The sequence below is a fragment of the Syngnathoides biaculeatus genome, chromosome 4, assembly GCF_019802595.1.
Source record: "Syngnathoides biaculeatus isolate LvHL_M chromosome 4, ASM1980259v1, whole genome shotgun sequence".
NCBI lineage: Eukaryota > Metazoa > Chordata > Actinopteri > Syngnathiformes > Syngnathidae > Syngnathoides > Syngnathoides biaculeatus.
In genome coordinates this window covers 25142079-25163675 of record NC_084643.1, presented here as the reverse complement: position 1 = coordinate 25163675, position 21597 = coordinate 25142079, and the positions used below count along the sequence as shown (strand labels likewise).

General features: G+C 40.0%; 1 protein-coding gene across 3 annotated transcripts in view; it reads left to right on the top strand.

Moving 5' to 3' along the window:
* The first annotated feature begins 339 nt into the window (after positions 1 to 339).
* The window catches only part of clip1a (CAP-GLY domain containing linker protein 1a), a 54313-nt gene continuing 33055 nt past the window's right edge, over positions 340 to 21597 (top strand). Inside the window, exons 1-8 of one of the 3 annotated variants that reach the window (XM_061818631.1) lie at positions 340 to 859; positions 6426 to 6614; positions 8750 to 9288; positions 11959 to 12083; positions 13608 to 13824; positions 17318 to 17515; positions 18548 to 18639; positions 18710 to 18770. In XM_061818631.1, coding sequence (XP_061674615.1) covers positions 6524 to 6614; positions 8750 to 9288; positions 11959 to 12083; positions 13608 to 13824; positions 17318 to 17515; positions 18548 to 18639; positions 18710 to 18770 — 1323 coding nt within the window. In that variant the 5' untranslated portion in view covers positions 340 to 859; positions 6426 to 6523. Of the gene's footprint in view, positions 860 to 6294; positions 6615 to 8749; positions 9289 to 11958; positions 12084 to 13607; positions 13825 to 17317; positions 17516 to 18547; positions 18640 to 18709; positions 18771 to 21597 lie in introns of all 3 variants that reach the window. The other 2 variants (XM_061818629.1, XM_061818632.1) reach the window with 2 other exon arrangements.

Below are 21597 nucleotides of genomic sequence, written 5' to 3'. Positions count from 1 at the left end.
ATCTGGGCTGCCCGTGTTCTTTAAAAACATAGCGATTTTTATGTATGAAAATTTTTGCCCTTGAGGAAAATATTATGAAATCCTCTAAGAAATCGTCTCGCTCTCATTATTGTGGCATTTAACAAAATTAAATAATTTTGATGATCCAGACTGACCTGAAACAGGAGAGGTTTGAGGTCTGATTTGACTTCAGACAGTGAGACAGACTGACAACAATTGCATTTACTTTTACTGAACCCACCATGCCTGCACCGTCAGTGACTCAAGTGACTCGATCGCGTTCGTCCTACTGGAGTTGCCTTATACTCTCTGAAGATTGCCTAGTCAGCATTTTGGGCATAAACAAAAATCTAATTAATTTGAATGCTATTTATAATTAACCTAAGCCAAATACCATATTTATAATTGTTGAAATTGAAGAAAACCACTGTTTTGCGTTTGTAAAAATGAAGTCAACATACTGTATTTGGTCCATCAGACACTCCACGAATATTGAATGTGAGAATTCACTAACTCTCGGAACAATGTGCTCTATATAATAATATGTTAAAATAATATAATGTTTGTTGGAGTGGAGGAAACTGACCGCGCATTCACACGCAGATGGCTTGTCACGTATATTCCTCTATCTTACGTCTGTACTATAGTTAGCCAGTCTGTTTGCGACGCTCAAGTCTGAACACTCCTACGGGATCGCCGCTTGGACAAACCACATTTTGTCGCAGACCTTGAGCTTCCGCCGGTATAGTATTTATTTCCTGAGTGAGAAGTCGAAGCAGCAGGAGCCCGAAAAAAAAAAAAAATCAATCTTCTGTGTCTTTGGGAAGACGTGGACTCCTTCCACGGCACTCGTCAACAGGTCAGAACTCGCTCACTGTCAAGTCATTTTTATCGCCCCCCCCCTCCAATAATAATTCTAATTGATACATGTATAAACGAACAACGCCCTAGACGACTGGACGGTTGTTGACGTTGTCCAGGTAAATCGACTTTACTTGAGGCGTCAGGTCGGCTAATGGCTAACGTAGCTACCGGTTGTCACTTGGGCCTCGTCCGCGAGTTTTAGTGGCTAACAAACCGTAGTGTGAAGCCTTGACTCACACGGTGTTATACGGAGGAGGAGGAGGAGGTTATTATTCGGCACGGGGGAAAGTTAGTCCCAGAGCTCCCTCCCGGTCAATGACATTGTAGACACTTTTGGCCGCCGTCGATTTACGCTTTCCCGCCGTCATGCCTACGCTGTCGTGGGTGGATGTAGTATTTCATGGATTTTTACAAGTAATTGGAGGGATTTCTGGTTAGGTTTTTTCTTTAGTTTGACCAGAAGTTCCTCTTCAAAGACAGGCGGCGTCCGTTAGCTTCCCAGTTCGAGGTGTCAACGTCATCGCACAGTTTGACTCCTCGAACGTTCTCCCCTCGATTTGTTCCTTTCATCAAAGTACATTTAAAAATGATGGAACAAATCAATATTTTTCTAGCAGTACTTTTTATAATTGGAAACTTGTAGGGTTCCACAAAGTTCTAAACGTTCCGTGTGTGAAATTTACGAAAGTGGAAGTTGGGTCTTATTGGGACATTAAATTTTAGTTGGAGGGGGGGGGGGAGAGAGAATTCTTGAATACAATAATCCCTACTAAAACAAGCAGATTTCATGCAAGTATGAGTAAAGATGCACTGATACCTAAGCCAGTGCTAGGCATCACATGTTTATATTCTATGTTCCTCTTTGTCTTGTTAATGCAATGAAAACTAATCGAAACTCCTTAATCTCCAGGCCTACTTCTAAATGAAAGGTGTGCTAAGACTGTCAAGGAAAAATGTAGTTGGATGTCTTTGAATATGCTTCTTATCCAGGTCATTACATTCTCTGGCCATTTAGCCGACCGCAATTACACTGCTCTGTTTCTCTTCGAAGGCTTTAATGACCAAGGCAGAGCTACAGACAGAACATTGGGAATTGCTTGAATGAGGATTTTTGCCATCTTCTCCTATGCTGTACTTTGATGTGTTGTGGTGAACTAATTGATAGACTCAAAAAAAGACTGTAATTTATAACTCTGCTTGATTGGTTGTTGCAACCTTGAATTGTCAATTTAGTGGTAAATCTGTGTGCTCTATCATTTAGCTTACCCCACTGCCATCCCCTCGCCACAGATCAGCGTGTGGTGAGAAGATTAACATGATGGCAATGGGAAAGTCTCCAGACTAATGGATCATTTCACTTGGGTGGTTGCACGTAACACAAAATAGCTTCAATGTGCCAGATCTCAGATTCTATATGTGATTTACCATGAAGTCAATGGGCCGTTAATGTTGTACAGTTTTAAGTGGTGCGAGTCAATGTTCTTCGCAGTGGTTCAATGACCTGAGGCTGTGCAGAACTGAAAGAAGTGTGTGAAAACTGGAGCACTCCAGATAAACTGGGTCACTAATGATGACAGTCTTTCGTTCCTTTGACTGACAAAGTGTGTGTGGGTCAAATGCAATTTTGTTTTTGTCAAACTAACATTTTAAGATTCTTAAATATCATCTGTGAAAATAAGAAAATCTTGTTTGGTAAAATGACTCAATCTTTATCAGACAATGTTAGAGGGAAGAACAAAGGTGTTTACAGAGCGATGCTGTCACTTGTTTTATCAATATTACAGGAATTTTTGCGGTTTATTGTAACTGAGTAGAAGTTGGTACCACGCACTCTTGCAATATTGTTGGAATTTTTGTTGTCTTTTCCTCTTTTCCAATCTTGTATCACTGCCTTTGTGCAAAAATCCATGACCAGAGTGTCAATTTTAATGCCCGAGACCCACGTTGGGGACACGACAAGCTGAGCAAGTTTATTGCTCCGTTCATGGAACTGACATCTAAATGTCACTGACTTTAAGGCCTGTTTTCCTTATGCGGTTGGCAACGCCCGCGTTGCATCACATGATCTACGCATTGCCCCTTGCAGCACCGCCGCACACAGGTAAAACAAAGTTGCTGTGTGGAAACACCCCTGGAGATCATCTCTCGTGATTGGTCTGTTTTAGTCACATGGTGTGATTACTTACTCACCGTTTCTCCCTCTTCCACATACCACCTACGCCGCCACCTTCTTGAGCAATTTTGTAGCATAAACGTACAGCAGCTGTAGAGCATTGGCCTTAGAGTTCTGAGGACCCAGGTTCAAATCCCAGCCCCACCTGGGTGGAGTTTGCATGTTCTCTCCGTGCCTGTGTGCGTTAGCTATAAATAACCAGTTCAGGGTGTACCCTACCTCCTGCCTGATGACAGCTGGGATTGGCTCCAGTATTCCCGTGACCAACTTGAGGATAAGCAACTCAGAAAATGGATGGATGGAGGAATATATGTAGTATCCAGTCGTTTATTTGTTCAAGCACTGTTCTCTGGTCACCATTGTTGTTTCTTTGTTCCTTGTTATGTAAAGGAAAGTATGAATGGCTAGCAAAACCCCAAAATGTGCTCAGGAAACTCCACCTTGTGTCATCCTAGCCAATACCAGCCGTAGCAACACCTTTGCGTGTCTACAACATGCGAGATAGCCGCAGTGAGGTCAACACAGTCTCTGCGCGCATGAGGAAATAGCGGCCTCTAAAGTTGTCCCTGTGTCACATCTCATCAGCAAGTTACGACAGATACACAGACTAGAGGAGTCACAGAAATGCGTAGTAAACAGAGACCGATGGAAATACCTTGATTGTTCTGTGGTTCATGATTCAACGACAGTTATGAATTTTAAAGTTGAAGTCCTTGTTAGATTGTAGCAAATTGTGCAAAAATAAACGGGAAAAAAATTCTTTGCACATATCAATCTGTATTGGGTAGACAGATATAGGTGAAGACCTTCAAAATCAAACATTAATCCAAAAGGCTTGCTGTGTGGTAATCTGACAAATCGGATTATTTCCCCCCACAGACCTCCCTGTAATCCATTTTCCTGCTCCCAGCCAGAAATATCCATTTTATTTGGCCCAAAGAAAAAAGTCCAAGTGGCTGCGTTGACCATGTGATGACAGGTCGCAGATGCCACCAGGAGACCTCTGCAGAAGCATTAGCTGTGCCAGTGTATCGCCTGCCCTTTTGATGGGTATTTTTAGGTCTGTGACACGGCCTCTGCTGTGCTCACAGGAACAGAATGCCTCTCAAAACAAAAACACACTGCCCATGACTCAAAGACGTCTTTACTCTAGTACAGTGGTGTTTAAAGCTCAAGTGTCGTCAAACGGATGATTTTTGGTATATTATTAATGAAAAACCCACAGCCAATATGGTCCCATGTGTTTTTTCACCACAAAACATGATTTTGACTTATACAGCTTTTTGTAACTCCCGCCATGAAAATCCTCTCGAGGGATTTGTTTTTGAGAAGAAGCAGGAAGTGACGTACAGGACAGAGGCGCCCCGGAGTGGACTCGTTTGTTTCCAGTAGTTTTACCTCCGGGAAGGTAGCTCGTTGTTCCTTCGTGTTAGCCAAAATGCCGCCTCATTGCATTGCTGGACATTGCTTGAACACTCGGGAGAATGGATTAAGCCTTCATAAGTTTACAAGAGACCCGGTTCGTTGTGAAAAATGGATTGCACGGGTGCAGAGGACGAGAGCTTTGTGGGTTATTGGAATAATTAGTTTGGGACGGACCATGTAATCTGTCTCTCTCATAACGTAACAAAAGATCCGCATATGAAATGTGTCTGTGCGCGTCGGCCAGCCAACAATGTCTCGATAGTGTTCATCGAGTACTGCGGCTACTTTGAACATACCCCTAAATGCAACATAGCTAGGGTCAACCTCCTCCTTATATGCCACCACAGGCGCTGAAACTCAGCCACACCGGCTGAGGCGCCGCGTTCGGCGGTCACAGCTTCTGCGAAGGCTGCGCGTCGGTCTTTGCGACGGGGGCGTCTCTGAAGAACCCAGCCGAGAATGCGTTACTCAGTCGCGTGCGCGCATAAAGCGCTCTGGTTTGACTGTGACTAAAGCAGCACTGCTCGGTTCTGTCATAAGCCACACCGGCCAGCTGCGATGGCTCATCTCCTCCGCGGGAGTAGATCGGACGGGATGTGGTTTGGCCGTGATCGGATATCATCTGAATATGGCTCGAAACAATAGTGTAATTTTGCCCCGGTAACTTCACTCTGTTGTGTGGTGTTGTCCTTTTTGAAAAGAACTTCGGTGTCAGAAGGGGCGTCGGAAAAATGCGAATAGCTCTGTTGTTCGGCTTCCGTAGTAGCAGGCACTGCGAGTTTTCAACGGCAGAAGTGACGATGTCGTCAAGGACAGATGACGCGACTAATATGGCGACCACTTGGATGTCGAGGGACACTCAATTGCGCAATGTTGTGCATGGATGACGCGCTGTCCGCTCACTTTTTTTTTTTTCTGTATAGACATTGAAGTGAATAATGTTATGTATTTTTCATTACAATATCTATTTTAGAATGTTTATAGGGATGACACCCCCCGGGCTTTAAACATTGTCCTGCCAAGGCCATATAAAGGAAAATAGAAGGATCCAAGGGCCACGTTGGCATTCTTAATTTCTTAACTGGTCCAAGAGTACTAACATATTGTTGAATTAGGAACTACAATTCTAAAAATGTACTAATAGCTTCTCTAACAATAATAGATGGATTATTAGTCATTAATGAATGCATTAAAAAAAGTTAAAGTACACATTCCCTCATCACTCTTCCAAAACCCACGCAATCACTTTTTCTTTGTAAAGCAAACACAAACTGTTATCAGAACTGTTTCAAACTTCCCCATGAAATCTCTCCCCACTGTCCCTTTAAAAAAAAAAAAAAAAAAAAAAAAACTCACACATGCATGATTTGGGCTCGGAATGGTAGCAAATTCTCCATGACTGTTCAGACATGCGCGTGTTTATGCAGGGAACTGACGTGAAAATGTGGTGGAGACACATGTTCTCATGACAGTTACAAACTCATTATGAACATAGTTATAATTGTCCAATAAAAAAATATAAACACTTTTTACTAGATTGATGCCATTCTCATTGATTTTAACATATCCTGCTAAGTCTAAACTCTATTACTTACTACTGAGATGCAGGATTTTTGTAATCCCTTTTGAACTCTGTTTTTGTGTTTTATAATTGATATGGTAAAATGTTGGGCATAAGACATACCAAAAAAAGTGGACGCCGGTTCAAAATTGATCCCTGACAGTCTTTGTGTCCACATATGTTATAGCCCCTGTACAAAAGAGAGGTATTTTTGGAGGTGTTGGGGCAAGTCATCAAATGGCCTTTAAAGTATTTTTTGTTTTTCCTTCAGGGTCCTCTTCAAGACCAGCTATTTTTTCCCCCCACACTCCTTACTCCCTTTTTGTTTTTTTTTTTTTTTTTTTTTTTTTTTTTTTTTTTTTTTTTTTGTCGACCATTTTCTTTTTTGTTTTTAAATCACAGTCCAAGAGCCTTCACCTGTTGTCTTAAATGGTCTGTGTTGGGACTCCGCTCATTGACGGACATCGGCCTCACACGTCCAGCTAATCATATCAGAAAACATGAGCTCAGCCAAGGCCAGCATGCTCAAAGGGCCCAGTAAGATAGCCAAGGGCCCAGGCACAGGTGCACCCAAGACGAACCCAGGCACAGGTAGGGAAAAACTACACATGGTAACACCACATTCGCTAATCTGGAGCAGTGATTCCCAAACAGTGTGCTGGGGTACATTAGTGTGCCGTGAGCGTTCTTCAGGTGTACCGTGGAAAGTTATCCAATTTCATGTAATTGCTAAAAAAACATTTGTTCCAAGAAATAATGTATCGTTATTCATCTATTTATGCCAGTGAGGAACAATGACAGACAGAACAAAAAAAATCCTATTCTATTAGATGGGAGGAAGTACATACAATAATGAATCTATCCATTTTTAGTGACATTTACCTTTTTAGTGTGCGGTGGGATTTTTCAATTGTAAAATATGCGCTTTGGCTCTATAAATGTTGGAAATCACTGATCTAGACGGTAATTATTTCAATTCAGAGGCACTTAAGTAAAGTAAACAACCAAAATCTATGAATTTGTCCTTCTGATTGGCAAGAAAATAACATGCCAGAAGTCCACATTTTTTAGTAAAAAAAACTTGGTTTGGTTTAATCTTTAGATAAATCTTGGCTCAAGATCTTATGTCTTCAATGGGACTTTTTTTTTAATAAAAAAAAATCAATTTTGCCACCAGTCATTGACATGTCTCATAAATATTTAAAATAAATAATCCTTGTATTTTATTGAATTTATAAAATGTTATAAAAAATGCAATAGTGACCTTTTAAAAAAAATCTTAAAACATTATTTTATATTTTAGCTCCAAATAGTTTCAACTCAGCGAGTTCCTTTCATCTTTTCCTGCTAGAGGTCTCCACTCCACTCATTGTTTTCCATTTTAAGCCTATCTCCTGCATCATCCTCTCGAACACTTCCCTCACTGCAAAGATACTTTACACGATGGAAACACGGAGTAAATATCTTTTGCCAAACCAATCAATGACATTGATAAAATCATCTGATCAGCATAAAATGCTAATTTTCGACTGATACCAATCAAGGTGATCAGATCTGTATGAAGTCTATTGATCAAAGTAATTTTATTTCGCAGCAACGTGGAGCAGCTGTAAAGTGTTGGCGTCACAATTCTGAGAACCAGGGTTCAAATCCCGGCCCTGCTTGTGTGGAGGTTGTGTTAGTTTTCTCCAGAACTTGGTTTGCTCCCACATCCCAAAAACATGCATTAATTGGAGACTCTAAATTGCCCCGAGGTGTGATTGTGAGTGCGACTGTTGTCTCTCTCCATGTACCCTGCGATTGGCTGGGAACCAGTTCTGGGTGTACCCCGCCTCTTGCCCTATGACAGCCTGGATTGGCTCCAATACTCCCGTGACCCTTGTGAGCTTAAGTGGCTCAGAAAATGGATGGATTGCTAAGATTGTGGTTCTGATCTTTCCCGATCGACCCTAAAAAAATCCCGCTCTGTTACGGAAGCACAGAGATACAGTGAAGAAAACAAGTATTTGAACACTCTGCGATATTGCAAGTTCTCCCACTTAGAAATCTTGGAGGGGTCTGAAAGTTTCATCATAGGTGCATGTCCACTGTGTGAGAGATCATCTAAAAAGAAAAATCCAGAAATCACGATGATTTTTTTTTTTTTAAAACCATTTATTTGTGTGATACAGCTGCAAATAAGTATTGGAGCACCTGAGAAAACCAATGTTAATATTTAGTACAGTAGCCTTTGTTTGCAATTCCAGAGGTCAAACATTTCCTCTAGTGGTTCACCAGGTTTGCACACATTGCAAGAGGGATTTTGGCCCACTCCTCCACACAGATCTTCTCTAGATCACACAGGTTTCTGGGCTGTCGCTGAGAAACATGGGAGTTTCAGTTCCCTCCAAAGTGTTCAAATACTAGTCTAATATAGATAAACAACATTTTTTGTTTAAAAAAAAAAAAAAAAAAACTAACAACTGACCCTAGTTTTTAAATATAGGAAATCTAAATCACTAAATTTTTTTTGGGTGTAATCTTATTTTGTCCATATTTGTACAGCCCAAATATCGGTCAGGTTTATTTTCTTTTTTTTTTTTTTTTTAATTTGAGCTACTTTTCAGAGTACATTAAAAAAAAAAAAAACCTAATTGTTTATAAATTTTCCCATTTTTTTCCTCAGCCTATTGCTTCTCCTCTCCAGGTATTTTATTTGATTTATTTTTTGTCTTGTTTCTTAACAGGAGGTAGAGCTGCTACAGCTGACAAATCAACCACCGGCGTGGAAGACAACAAGGATGCCAGCGATGGCTTCCAGATGGGTGAGCGCGTCTGGGTGAACGGGACTAAACCAGGCTACATCCAGTTTTTGGGAGAGACCCAGTTCGCTCCAGGACAGTGGGCTGGGATCGTTCTGGATGAGCCAATCGGGAAGAACGATGGCTCGGTGGGAGGCGTGCGCTATTTCCAATGTGAGGCCCTGCGAGGGATCTTCACCCGTCCGTCCAAGCTGTCACGCACCGAGAGCGAAGGCGACGGCACTGAGACGGCGCCGCCCTCTCGTGCCGCCTCCCCTACCCCGTCCGTGGGCAGCCTATCCTCTCACATACCTGCGGCCAAAACCACAGCAGCCAAGAAGTCCTCAAATTCTGGTCCATCTGTGACTCAAACAGCCCAGTCTTCTAACTTGGTGCGCGTCAACAGCGAATCCACTGCCAATCTGTCAGAGAGCGGCTCAATCAAGAAAGGGGAACGGGAACTCAAGATGGGGGACCGTGTGTTGGTAAATTTTGGATTCTTTTTTTATTTAAGTAGCTATAAAATGTTAACATGGTCATTGTAGTGTTTCCCCACTCATCTGAAATTCGCTACTTGGAAAATTCCCAATTCACTACTTGGAAGGTCCTCCGTTAATCGCTGTTTTAGTGCTCGGTCCATTCCGATAGAAAAAGAGAGCTTTACTGTTGTACGTAGGGTTGGGCATCGTTTGATTTTGAGCAATTCCGTTTCCTTATTTCAATACCTGAAGGATTCTCTATTCTGATTCTTTTAGGGGCTGTGTCAAAAATGTTTGCGTGGTTTATGTAAAGTGTGTCTAAATTTTGAACATCCATTAGCAGCCTGGATCATAGACTTAAATTACCTTTTGGCTCTTCTTCTATCACCAGTAACAATATAACATATGAACTAAAAGTCAATGTGGGTGGAACTAACCCAAATGACTTAATAAATGTTTTGGCTAAAAGTTCAATCTAGCAATATTATTTGGGGCTCTTTCATCATATCAAATGGTTTATGTGCGCAAGTTTTAACTTCCTGTTTTGAGCTTGTAGCTTTTTGTTTTGATGGATATGCACCAGAACTCTTGGTATGAAAAGTAAATTCACACTGCACTGGTGATTCTTTTAATTTAATCCAATCTTATTTATTTGTTTATAAATTTATTTTTCAATGGGTGCATCCAAATGCTTTAAAACAGTGGCCCCAACCTGGCCCCGGACCGGTACTGGTCCGTAGACCCATTTTGTACCGGGCCGTGAAGAATGAGTAATAAATGATTTTTTTTCTTTTTCTTCTGTCGTATTTCGAAAAACCACTTCTGTACTTGACTTTTTGGCTCATCTTTTTCTTGCATGAGCTCTTGTTTTGATCACGACCTGACGCCGTACATTTGCAGCAAACTTTTTGGAGACACTGCAGTAAAAAAGGTTGAAAACATCCCGCTTTGGCCGACCACAATAAGAAGAATAAATGAAATTGCAGGGGATATGGAGACGCAGTTACTTGAGCGAATAATGCATAACGGCTATACATTATGATGAGTTGAATTTGTCCTCTATTCAACATCCATTTTCAAGACAATCGAGTGAATTTATTTTTGTGTGTGTGTCTATGCCTCACCATCTGCAGTGCTTTAAAACGCTGATTCCTTTAACTACCTGTGTGTGAGAATGCATATAATGTTTCAGCAAATAAACCCCCCAAAATAATCTCTAGATACTACAATATGTAACAATCAAGAATGATTACTTTTTAATCTAGAAATTTGACAATTTACTCTTAAAGCATTTGCTTAAGCATACATTGAATGAGGCGGAAGGTTAGTATTAGTGATATTGTGAGAAGTTTCTGAATTAGTCCCAATTCTGTGTGACGTCAATGCTCTAGTGAAGTTTTAACTCAATGTTAAGCTCCCCACCACCCTGTCATCGGTGCAATCTTTGGTTTGGAGACTAAAATAAAACAATCAGTGCAAAATTCCAACCAACCGTTAACTTTGTTGGCTGTCTTAATGCTGGCATATATTTATTGTTTCACTCTTTCAAACTCACTCGATTTCAACAAAGTTCTGCGCGGTGAAGGCTGAGGCTCATAGCACGTAAGATGCTACACATCGTGAAAGCCTCGTTTGCACAATATAATCTTATTCAAAGTGTTGGACTGAGGTGATTGAGCAGTCATTTCAACAAAGTTAAGACACCTTATTTGTTCCTGTTGTGCGCAAGTTTATAGGGTTTGGAATCCAGAACTGATTGGAACCGGTTCTCCTAGAAAATTTTAAATTTAAAAATTTCCCACATTTGGTGCCTAGTCCTCCAGCCCCAATAAGACGCGGAGAAAAGCAAACCAACGAAGAGCAATAGCTATGATGTGGTTGTACCCAAAGGCAGTGGCTATGAGCAAAAGTATCTTAACTTTGTCCGAATAAATGATCAGTCGCCTCAGGGCAACACTCGGATTAAGATTATATTGTGCAAAGACGTTTTCCCCCATGTGTAACGTTTGAGCCTAAGTCACAATCAATTGGGTGAGGGGAAACAATAAAATACATCTGTGCCAACATTGTGACAGCTAACAAGGTAAGCGGTTGCTTGCACTTTTGCATTGGTTTGAGCATTTGTCTTCAATGTAAGTGCTGATGACAAAAAAAAAAAAACACATAAATGTTCTATTACAAACACGGAACTAAGGAATCAGGGTTTTTATGGCATTTGTTTCCATCCCTAAAACAAAAATAAAATTCACCGGTGTGATGTGAAGTTACTTTTCCTGCTTAAATGCTGCTTTCCAATGTGCACCCTTAAAAAAAAAAAAAGCTTACAAGCTTAAAACTTGCACATATAAACCATTTGATGTGATGAAGCGGAGAACAGGGGTTAGCTAAATGGCTGTCAGTGCAGTCATTTTAGGAAAGTGCAACATCTGATTTCTCGTGGTAAACCTCAGTAAATAGCTGAAACTCATAAAGACTCCCTCCCCCATCCTCCATATTGACAATTTGACCGCAGTCTGCTCAGCATTGACTCTCCTTTCTGGTGCTTTGCTGGAATTGGAATTTGAGTTTAGCAAAGCAGATTACAGTGAACTCCTAATAGATGGGGGTTAATGCAGCACCCATTCACAGAATATTAGTTTGAGGTTTTGGTCGCCCCCCCCCCCCCCCCTTCATCAGGTTGGCGGAACAAAAGCGGGAGTGGTGCGCTTCATCGGAGACACAGATTTTGCAAAAGGAGAGTGGTGTGGTGTGGAGCTTGATGAGCCTTTGGGGAAGAATGATGGCGCAGTAGCAGGAACCAGGTACAACATATGTTTTCCAAGTCTATAAATGTCATCTTGTGGCAAATACAGGGCTGCTTTGACTTACACGTTCTCCTACTTGGGGGTTGTTCCATCACTAGCCTTCACTTTGTCATTTTTAGGCTGCTTTGTGTTGTAAGCCAAAACTCGAGTTCCAGGCAAGCTTTGGGCATGCCGTCACTCGAGTGATTTGGGGAAAAAAATTGAGAAACTTACTGCAACTCTCATATATTTGTGGGCAATGAGAGCCACAGTCGCTGTTGCTCTCTAAGCTGTTTATTGAACCGTACAAATAAACACACATACAAAATGAGAACACTCACAAAGTATTGCTATAGGCCATTACTGAGGCCCAGTTGAGTACTGTCAGAAGCTTGTGAAAGGTTACCCAAAACGTTTGACCCAAATTATGCAGTTCATAAGAAATGCTGCTCGATTCTCAGGAAATGTATTCAAAGTTTTGAACTTAAAGAAAATATTAAATTCTCGAAGAAATTCTCTCACATTATTGTGGCAAAATTAAAATTAAATAATTTTGGTGATTCTGACGGACCTGAAACAGGAGGGGTTTAGTCTGATTTGACTTCTGGCAGACAAAAATGAAGCGTGTGCATGTGTGAGAATGCATATAATGTTATGTTTTAGCAAATAAACCCCCAAAAGTAATCTCTCGAAACTACAATATGTAACAATCAAGAATGATTACTTTTTAACTGAGAAATTTGACACAAATTTACTCTCAAAGCATTTGCTCAAGCATACATTGAATCTATATAAGGTATAAAAACTGACACAAATTAAGTTTTCTTGCATATTGTAATCTATTGCAGAACTATTTTCCTTTAAAGTCCATCCATTTCCTTAGCCACTTAGCCTCACGAGGGTCCAACTCAATGGGTAGGATGTGGGATACACCCTGAACTGTTTGCCAGCCAATCACAGGCGCATGCACAATCACACCCTGGGGCAATTTAGAGTCTCCAGTTAATGTTGCATAGTTTTGGGTTATGGGAGAAAACCCAAGCTGACATGGGGATAACGTACAAACTCCATACAGGGATCCAACCCTGGACCTCAGAACTGAAGCCAACACTTCAGAGCTGCTCCACCGTGCCATCCTTTAAAGTGGAACATATTCCGGTTTTCCCCTGCATATTTACAAATGTACTCATTTCATGCATTCTTTGGAAGGAATCTGTCATCCATTATTTGTGTTTTGGGACTATCTTGGTGCCAAGGAGCTAGAGTGAACTGAGGGTGAAGGATCAACATTAAGTCAGACAATAACCTTTTTTTTAAAATAAAAATTAGTGCCTAAATTACGCCTTTTTGGGTTGGGTATCAATTATTCATGGATTTTGAGTTATGGCAGCATGGCCTGCGCCCTTCGGTGGAATTTCAATAAATTTTAATGGAGGAAATCTATTTTCTATAAGAGCTATAAGTTTTGTTATGCAGCGGATTAAACCGGTAAGTCAATGCACCCCTATATTTCAACGGTTCATTCATCTGTCGCTTTTGCAGGTACTTCCATTGCCAGCCCAGATATGGCTTATTCGCTCCGGTGCACAAGGTCATGCGTATCGGCTTCCCCTCCACCACGCCGGCCAAGGCCAAGGTGGGTGCTCGCAAGGTTATAGCCACGCCTGGGGGCCTGAAGCGTAGCCCCAGCGCCTCCTCCATCAGCACCATGAGCTCTGTGGCCTCTTCCATCAGCGCCAAGCCCAGCCGCACTGGCTTGGTGAGGAACAGTACTCATTGCATACAGTCAAATGAACAACAAATTCACACAAGTCTAGAAAGACCCCCCACACACTGTGCAATTTGGCCAAAACCCCACTTGGACCAGACTATTTGCACTTAATGGAAATAAAGTACTATGGTATGTTATTTAGTTTTACAGAATATAGAGTATTTTCATTTCACTTGCATTACCACCTAATATTCCAAGACCAAAATAATTAGCTTTACATTTCTATGGAGGGATGAATCTTAAAGATGCTGTAGTATGATTGGCTAGTTGCAAAGACAAGACTCATGGTCTAAACCAGTGGTTGCCAAACTTCAGCACCCCCCGCCCCTCCCTCGCCCATCATTTTCCATGGAAACTGATGCATTTTATTTTCTGTTACCGACTGCAAACATTAATACATTTATTTTTTTATTTCAAGTTAATTTATATATTTTCTTTTGTACTTTCTTGTATGTTTCTAAGTACAGTGGTACCTCGGGTTATCGTAGAAATCGGTTTTTGAACAAAAATTTCAAGATTTTTTTTTGCTTTGGTTTTTGAACGAAAATCGGTATTCGAACACCCCGATCAGCTGACCCATGCCGATTTGTTATTGTGCTTTGGAACGAACCCCCCCCCACCCCAAAAAAAAAAAAAAAAAAGGAAAAGACGTAACTCGCGCAACCAGTTGACTCACACACTCCTCTGCTCCCGGATGTTTCCCAGTACTGTAGTGACTTTTTTTTTTTCTTCAAATTGAGCAACATTAACCGCATGGCTCCAAAGAAGGCAAGTGGAACTGCTGGTGCCGAAAAAAGGAAGGTGGTGCGTAAAACTGTCAACTTCAAGAAGGATTTGATTGCCGAGCACGAATCTGGTGTGCGTGTTTCTAAGCTATCGAAGAAGTATGGCGGGATGAAATCGTTGATCGGCAGCATTCTGAAACACAAGGATGCCCTTAAAGCAAGTGATGTTGCTAAAGGTGCAACCCTGTTGACCAAGCAGAGGGCACAGATCTTGGAGGAAGTCGAAAAGTTGCTCCTTATTTTCGTGAACAAGCAGCAGTTAGCTGGGGATAGTGTTGGCAAGGAAGGGAGATGTCTTCTGATGAGGCTGAAGGCAGAAAGGATGTCTCAAGTGCAGATATTAAAGCTATCTGCGCTAAATGGAACGACATGCATAATTGTGTAGAAGTCCATCACCCGAATAAAGCTGAATGCTGCAGAGCACTGCAAAATTTTAATGTTATGAGCCACTTGAGAAAAGTGCAAAAAAGACTGCAGAAAGAAATGACATTAGATTCGTTCTTTGTGAAAAAGGGGCGAGTTACCCCCACCGAAGACATCTGAAATGATTGTTTTGCATTGCTTTTTTTCCCCTTTTGTTCCATTAACCCAACTTCAAGTTGCAAGTTAAAATTGTTTTAACGTTACATACTTTCTGTGCAAATAAAAAAAAAACTGTTTTTTCCCCTCATTATTGGTTGTTTAAAGTTATTCTGCACTTTTGTTAAAAAAAAAAAAAGCTTTACAAGGCCGGGGGCTGAGTCGCTACAGATACGGCAATGCACTCCTAGCCTAGCATACTCTACTAAATAAATAAAAATGAAATAAATATTTCTTGAATGACTTAATTATACAAAGTATTTAAAACTATACATGTATTTCTACCATGCAGTTTATTATCAGGAAAAGCTAAAGAAAATCGCTTACAAAATGTGTGTATGTGTGTGTGTGTGTGTGTGTGTGTGTGTGTGTGTATATATATATATATATATATATATATATATAATATTGTATATTTTTTTTCTAGGCTTGCAAAGCATTATTTCATTTTCCATTCATTGTAATGTGAAAACGTGCTTCGGTTTTCAAATGTTTTGGTTTTCAACCAGCCTTCTGGAATGGATTGTGTTCGAGAACCGAGGCGCCACTGTATTACATCATCCTTTGTATACAATGGTATATTGAGATCTAGTCCTGGGGGCTCTGGGTGGGGTGGGGGTTCGAACATTTTTTTTTCTTCTTCCTGGGGAAGGTGGGGTCGTAACAGAAAAAAAATCGACCAGCACTGGTCTAATGGAACTGGTCTTGCTGCTCATGTAATGACTCAGTCCCATCCCATAGACTTGTCTCCAAAACATGGCAGATCATATTCAGATAGACAGAAGAAAATGGATCAGTTCCTCAAACTTTAAGGCACTTGGTGTTTCTCAATGGCGGTCTTAATTACAACTATCAAAGTTATCTGGATGCTGATTTATTAATTTTTTTTTTTTGGCTTATTGTTCTTGTTGTTCCATAATTAAAACTATAGAAAAGTTATCTGAATGCTGATTTCTTAATTTGTTTTTGTTGTTCCACATTTAATTTACAGTATATTCTCTTGCATTTTCCAGTGATCTGTTTTTCATTTTAAATTTTGGTAGAAAAAAGATGTATAATTGTAAATACTTTATTTTGTGTAGCGCTATGTAAGAGCAGGGATCATGATGGTGAGCAAGCGCCGTGTATCTCCGAAGAACTACATGAGTAGCCTGTGGGTTATGGTGGAAAAATAGCTCACCATTGATGTTACATTGTAATTTACTGTTATTTATTATCATCTATACTTCTCCAAAATAACTGCGGGGGGGAGAGGGGGTGTTTCTTTTTCATGATAAGTCGTCATAATGATACATTCATTGGTTGAACGGGTTAAACAGACTAGTCGATTCGTCAACGAGTCAACATGACTCAACAGTCTGTTCTTCCAATCATGTACGGAAAACGATTTGTGTGGTAACAATTCATATAGCATCATGACATAAGTGCCGCTTTGTCATAAAGCGACATTTGCCATAACATTTGTAGTAGTACAGCCGACTCTTGGAAAAGAAATAATTGCAGGCTTTTAACTAATTACAAAATCCTACATTCAGTATAAGGGTGAGTTGCATTTTTAATCATTTTGTTTTTACGACTGCCAAAATAAGTTTTGATGTGAAATCGTTCTGTGGGACAAAAGTTTGGTGACTGCTGCCAGAATGCAGACAAAAATGTAAATGACTCCCATTTTATTTTTTTATCTTAAACGTTTTCTTGTAAAAAAAAATGACCACAAAGGCCCCCCCCCCTTTTTTTTTTTTGACGTTCATCTTTAATCTTGGAAACTTTTTGACTTGTGAAAAATGTTTACAATAGGGGGGAAAGTCAATTATTACTTGTTACAGTTTTTAAAATATTACACTTACTGTAGTTACATTTACTCCTAATCCTTGACCGTATTCTCAATTTCTTTACGCATTTCATTAAAAAAAAATACTGAAAATATGGCTGCTCTAAGATTGCAACATAATCCTAAAAAAAGCATTGCTGTCAAAAATAAAAATACACATTTTGTAAAGAAAAAATACAAATAATTTTTCAGAGAGCACTTTTCTGGAAAAATACTATTGTGAATATATTTCATCATTGATTTTAGTGTATCTTTATCTTGACCACTAAATCTCTCCTGTCTGCAGCTGACAGAGACGTCATCGCGGTACAACCGCAAGATCTCAGGCACAACGGCCTTGCAGGAAGCTCTGAAGGAGAAGCAGCAGCACATTGAGCAGCTCATGGTGGAGAGGGATATGGAGAAAGCTGAGGTGGCCAAAGCCACCAGCCACGCTGGGGAGATGGAGCAGGAAATCACACTGCTCAGGAATGACCAAGAACAAGTAATGAACATGAAATGCTTACTGTAATTTATAGCATACATTTTTTTTCTTCCCCAAAATTGTTGCTAGGATGCATTATAAATAGCCTAGGTATGAGGAAAAAGAAATGGGTTTTATAAATGCATACTTTTACAACCAAAGCAGTTTTTCCTTTTTTTAAGCAATAGTGTTTACTTAATCAAATTCATCTATGAAACGTTGTTCGTCACGGTGGCCGACACAGTGCTCCACCAGCCAACAATGTCAGACGCTGCAACCCCCACCCATCTTTGGAGCAGTCTGTTCGAGCTGTAAGGACTTAGTGTTCCGTGGTTTCCGTAACAAACTATGGATGACCTGTAACATTTGAAGGCCAGTTACATGTTTTCAGTTTGGAGTAGGAATGGGTAGAGCTGTCCGCCTAAAGTTTGGTAACAGTTTAAGCAACATTAACCTCTTTGTGGTTAGTGAATGTCTGTGGAGAGGAAATTGATTGTCCATTAACTCGAAAATTTGATTTCATTGCGATGTTTTGAGATGAGATGAGAAAGGCGTAAAGCAGCCCCCCCCAGGTTAATAATTACTTATATACACTTGCATGCTGTGGAGGCTTAGCTTTCACTGCTGTCTCGATGTGCGCCACATGAAACATTGTAGCCTCCAAAACACATATTTCAGGGAAGAATTATTTTTTGTTTTTTATAAGTAGCAGTCATAACTTAATGGACACTTGCATCCTTTAATGGTAGTAAAATGGGACAAGTTATTGTCAATATAAAAGTAGCAATTTTGGAGTGTAAAAAAAAACACTGCATGGAATAAGGCCGCTTACCATAGTCGGGGAAGGTCAATTAAAGTATACACCCCAATCAGCGTTCATCTTGGAGCTTGCCTTTAGTGTCAACCCCAAAAACATCTGGCTCACTGAAATGCTAAAAAAAAAAAATCTTTAAGTAAATGTTAATGTATTACAAAAATCATGAAAAGAACTAGTGGGTTTTTAAAGGTATTATTTATGCAGCTGTTAACGTTTTGTACCCTGTCATTGGGAAGATGGAGGCCAAGATGGATCAGTTACGTGCCTTGGTAGAGGCAGCTGATAAAGACAAAGTCGAGCTGCTCAATCAGCTCGAAGAAGAGCGGAGGTAAGCCAGACATTAGAATTTAGCAAACTGTTAACGGTGTTACAAGTTTAGTGTTTGTGTTTTCAAATAGAAAGGTTGAGGACCTTCAGTTCCGTGTTGAGGAAGCATGTATCACCAAAGGGGATCTGGAGGTAAATTCTAAACACAAGCACATGTTTACAATGAACGCAAGGCACTTTTTTGTTGTTGTTATGATAGTAAACATTCAGACTGTAAATTACTTGTTTCCTTTTAGCAGGTGTAATGAATAAGAAAGTTAGCATATGGTCGCACTTGCACAGTTATCCAAAAGAGAGGCAAAGCATGCTTGCTTCAAGTGGTTTAACTCCCAGTTCATTATAAAATTGTCAGGTTCATCAAAAAAGGAAATTAAGCATTGTATATTTAAACATTAAAATATTCAACCAAAACACAATTTCATCAAACCCAAGTCCCCTAGCATAATGCTAAAATGATGTAAAGTGCCATAAACGGGCTAACAGAAATGAGTCAACGTGTTAGGGTACTCATTTACTTTATGGGAAAGTTTTGATTTTCTGGAGTTTATTTGTGGACCTTCTTGGCCGCTTCCTCTTACTGCCCAACGTGATATTCCACTGAACACTAACAATTCTAAATTATGACTTGCTGTCCACTGTAAAAACACCTAAGTAAGAGACCTATCTGGCATTATACCAGCAGTTAAAAGGTAACTTTTCGATGATGTTTAAAAAGTCCAAATTGTTATACAGTTCCGACATGGTGGTTGAAAAGTGGGAATATATTTGCTTTCTTTGTAATTTATGACACTAGTATTATCCTCAGTTGAAGACGGAAACTAGCCACCCAAAATATTTGATTTATGTGAGTCATTTTTTTACAGTGTAGTATTCCTGCTATTGTACAAGCTGTATCTGATCCCTGGATTTGTCATTTACTTCCACAGCGGGGGCCGACTTGGTTTAATCAGAAGGATCTCAAACTTGAGCTTTAAAACGAGAGCATCAGGGTTAGCATATGCCTTTTACCCTGTTTTTTACCCCTGCGATTGTGTGCACTAACAGTTTGACTCACCCTCAGAATGTGCATGCAATTTCACACACACAAAAGCAGCCGACAAATTGAAAAGTTCAACAAGTGTGTTGCGTGCAAGCAGGCGACTAATGCTGTAACTTTTTGATGCCTCCTGTTCAGTGATGTCATGTTATTGCCTCTTCTTCCCTCTTGTCCTCGTCCTTTATTTTTAATTTTCTCAACATGTTGGTCCAGTGCTTGGCATGGAACCACTGGAGATGCTTCCCTCATCATCCCACATTCCTCAGTCATATAAAACGCTAACCCTACCACCAAATCTCTGACAGTGCCTTGACAACGACTGGTTGCATTTATGGTAGTTCTAAAATACTGTGAGTCCACAGAGCATGACTGTCAGCATTTAGTTACTCTACTGCCCAGAGTGCCAGGCATTTTTTTGGGTGGTGAATTATGTAATTAACGCAAGACTTTTGTTTTTACATGGGCATTTTACCCCAATAAGATACTAACATCCCATTTTCTACCACTTATCCTGTTTTTTTAGGGTTACGGGCAATTTTTCATCCATAGATCTTGTAATAATGTTGTTCACGGTAGAAATATTAATCCAGTGGAAACTGGGGTTACAAATTGAATTTGTTCAGGGACCCAGTTTGTAACCCGAATCGCTCCTAAACGGAGGTAGTGTTACAACATTGAAATACAATTGATCTGTTGCAGCCCAAAAATTAAGTTATACTGTACTTTTTGATTTTATTTAATATTGGTTTTTATATCCTTTTCCCATTTTATTTTTGCAAATACCTTTTCTCACTTTTTTTTGACATACATTTTTTTTCTTTTTTTTTAATCTTATCCTGACATCCCCCATATACAAACATGCAGGCATAAAAAAAAAACGTATGCGTTTTAAAATACTTTGGAATGTCTATCTTTTAAAATTTTGGAACCTTAATTTAAAAACGAGATTTTTCTTAAATCATTCAATCATTTTGCAGGTTTGTTGTTTACAACACTGTGGTGTATCAAACTTACATTTATTTTCACTTTAGACATATTTTTCCCAGCCAACTTTTTTTCTAGTTGTGTTCCCCCGTTAGTCACAGGGGTGTAAGGAACGTAACCCCTGCGAATAATGGATGCAGTATTAATACACATGAACGCTAGCATGTGTTTTAGCGTCTATGTAAGCCTCCACATAATGGTGCTCATGAGGAAGCAAGGAAGGAACAATTGCATTTCACATCTGTAAGCAGAAGAAGCTTACATTGCCCCACACACTGCCTGTGTAGGCAGGTCAATAGTGATGATTTTGTACACACTCAATGTCATATCAAAACTAAAATGATCACACCACAGCAAACAGAACAGCATATCATAGCATCATAACTAGCAAATCATAAAACACAAAAATAGACTAAATAATTGACACAAAAACATAAAAACTGGCCTTTTCTGGAGATTGTATGACAAAACAGTTTTTTTTTTTTTTGGGGGGGGGGTTTATGTGAAATTGACCTTTCGTTCTTAATCCATATTAGTAGTGGTGTGCACTTGCACATCACTGCTTGTATTTCTTCAACTTTACAGTGGGTCAATTTGACATCCAACAGGAGGGTTCAAATGTTACTAAATCCTGGAAGCCAAATTAAATGACATTACACACGCTCCTCGTTCTGCTTGCAACTAGATTTAAAATATGTTACATAATATAATACCCCCCTCCCCCACTTTCCATCAGGTGTTGGTTTGCATGTTTGTTTTTTCTTGAAACTACCCCTCCGCCTCAAACAACAAACATTTGCATCAAGTGCTCTACTGCTGCCTGCATTGTCACCATCTCTTTTCATGGTACAACCTGAGTGGTATTCACTGGTGGTGTGTACTTTCATTTCCTCCAGTTATCACCCATGGTTCCATCCATACATTCTCAACCCCCTCCCT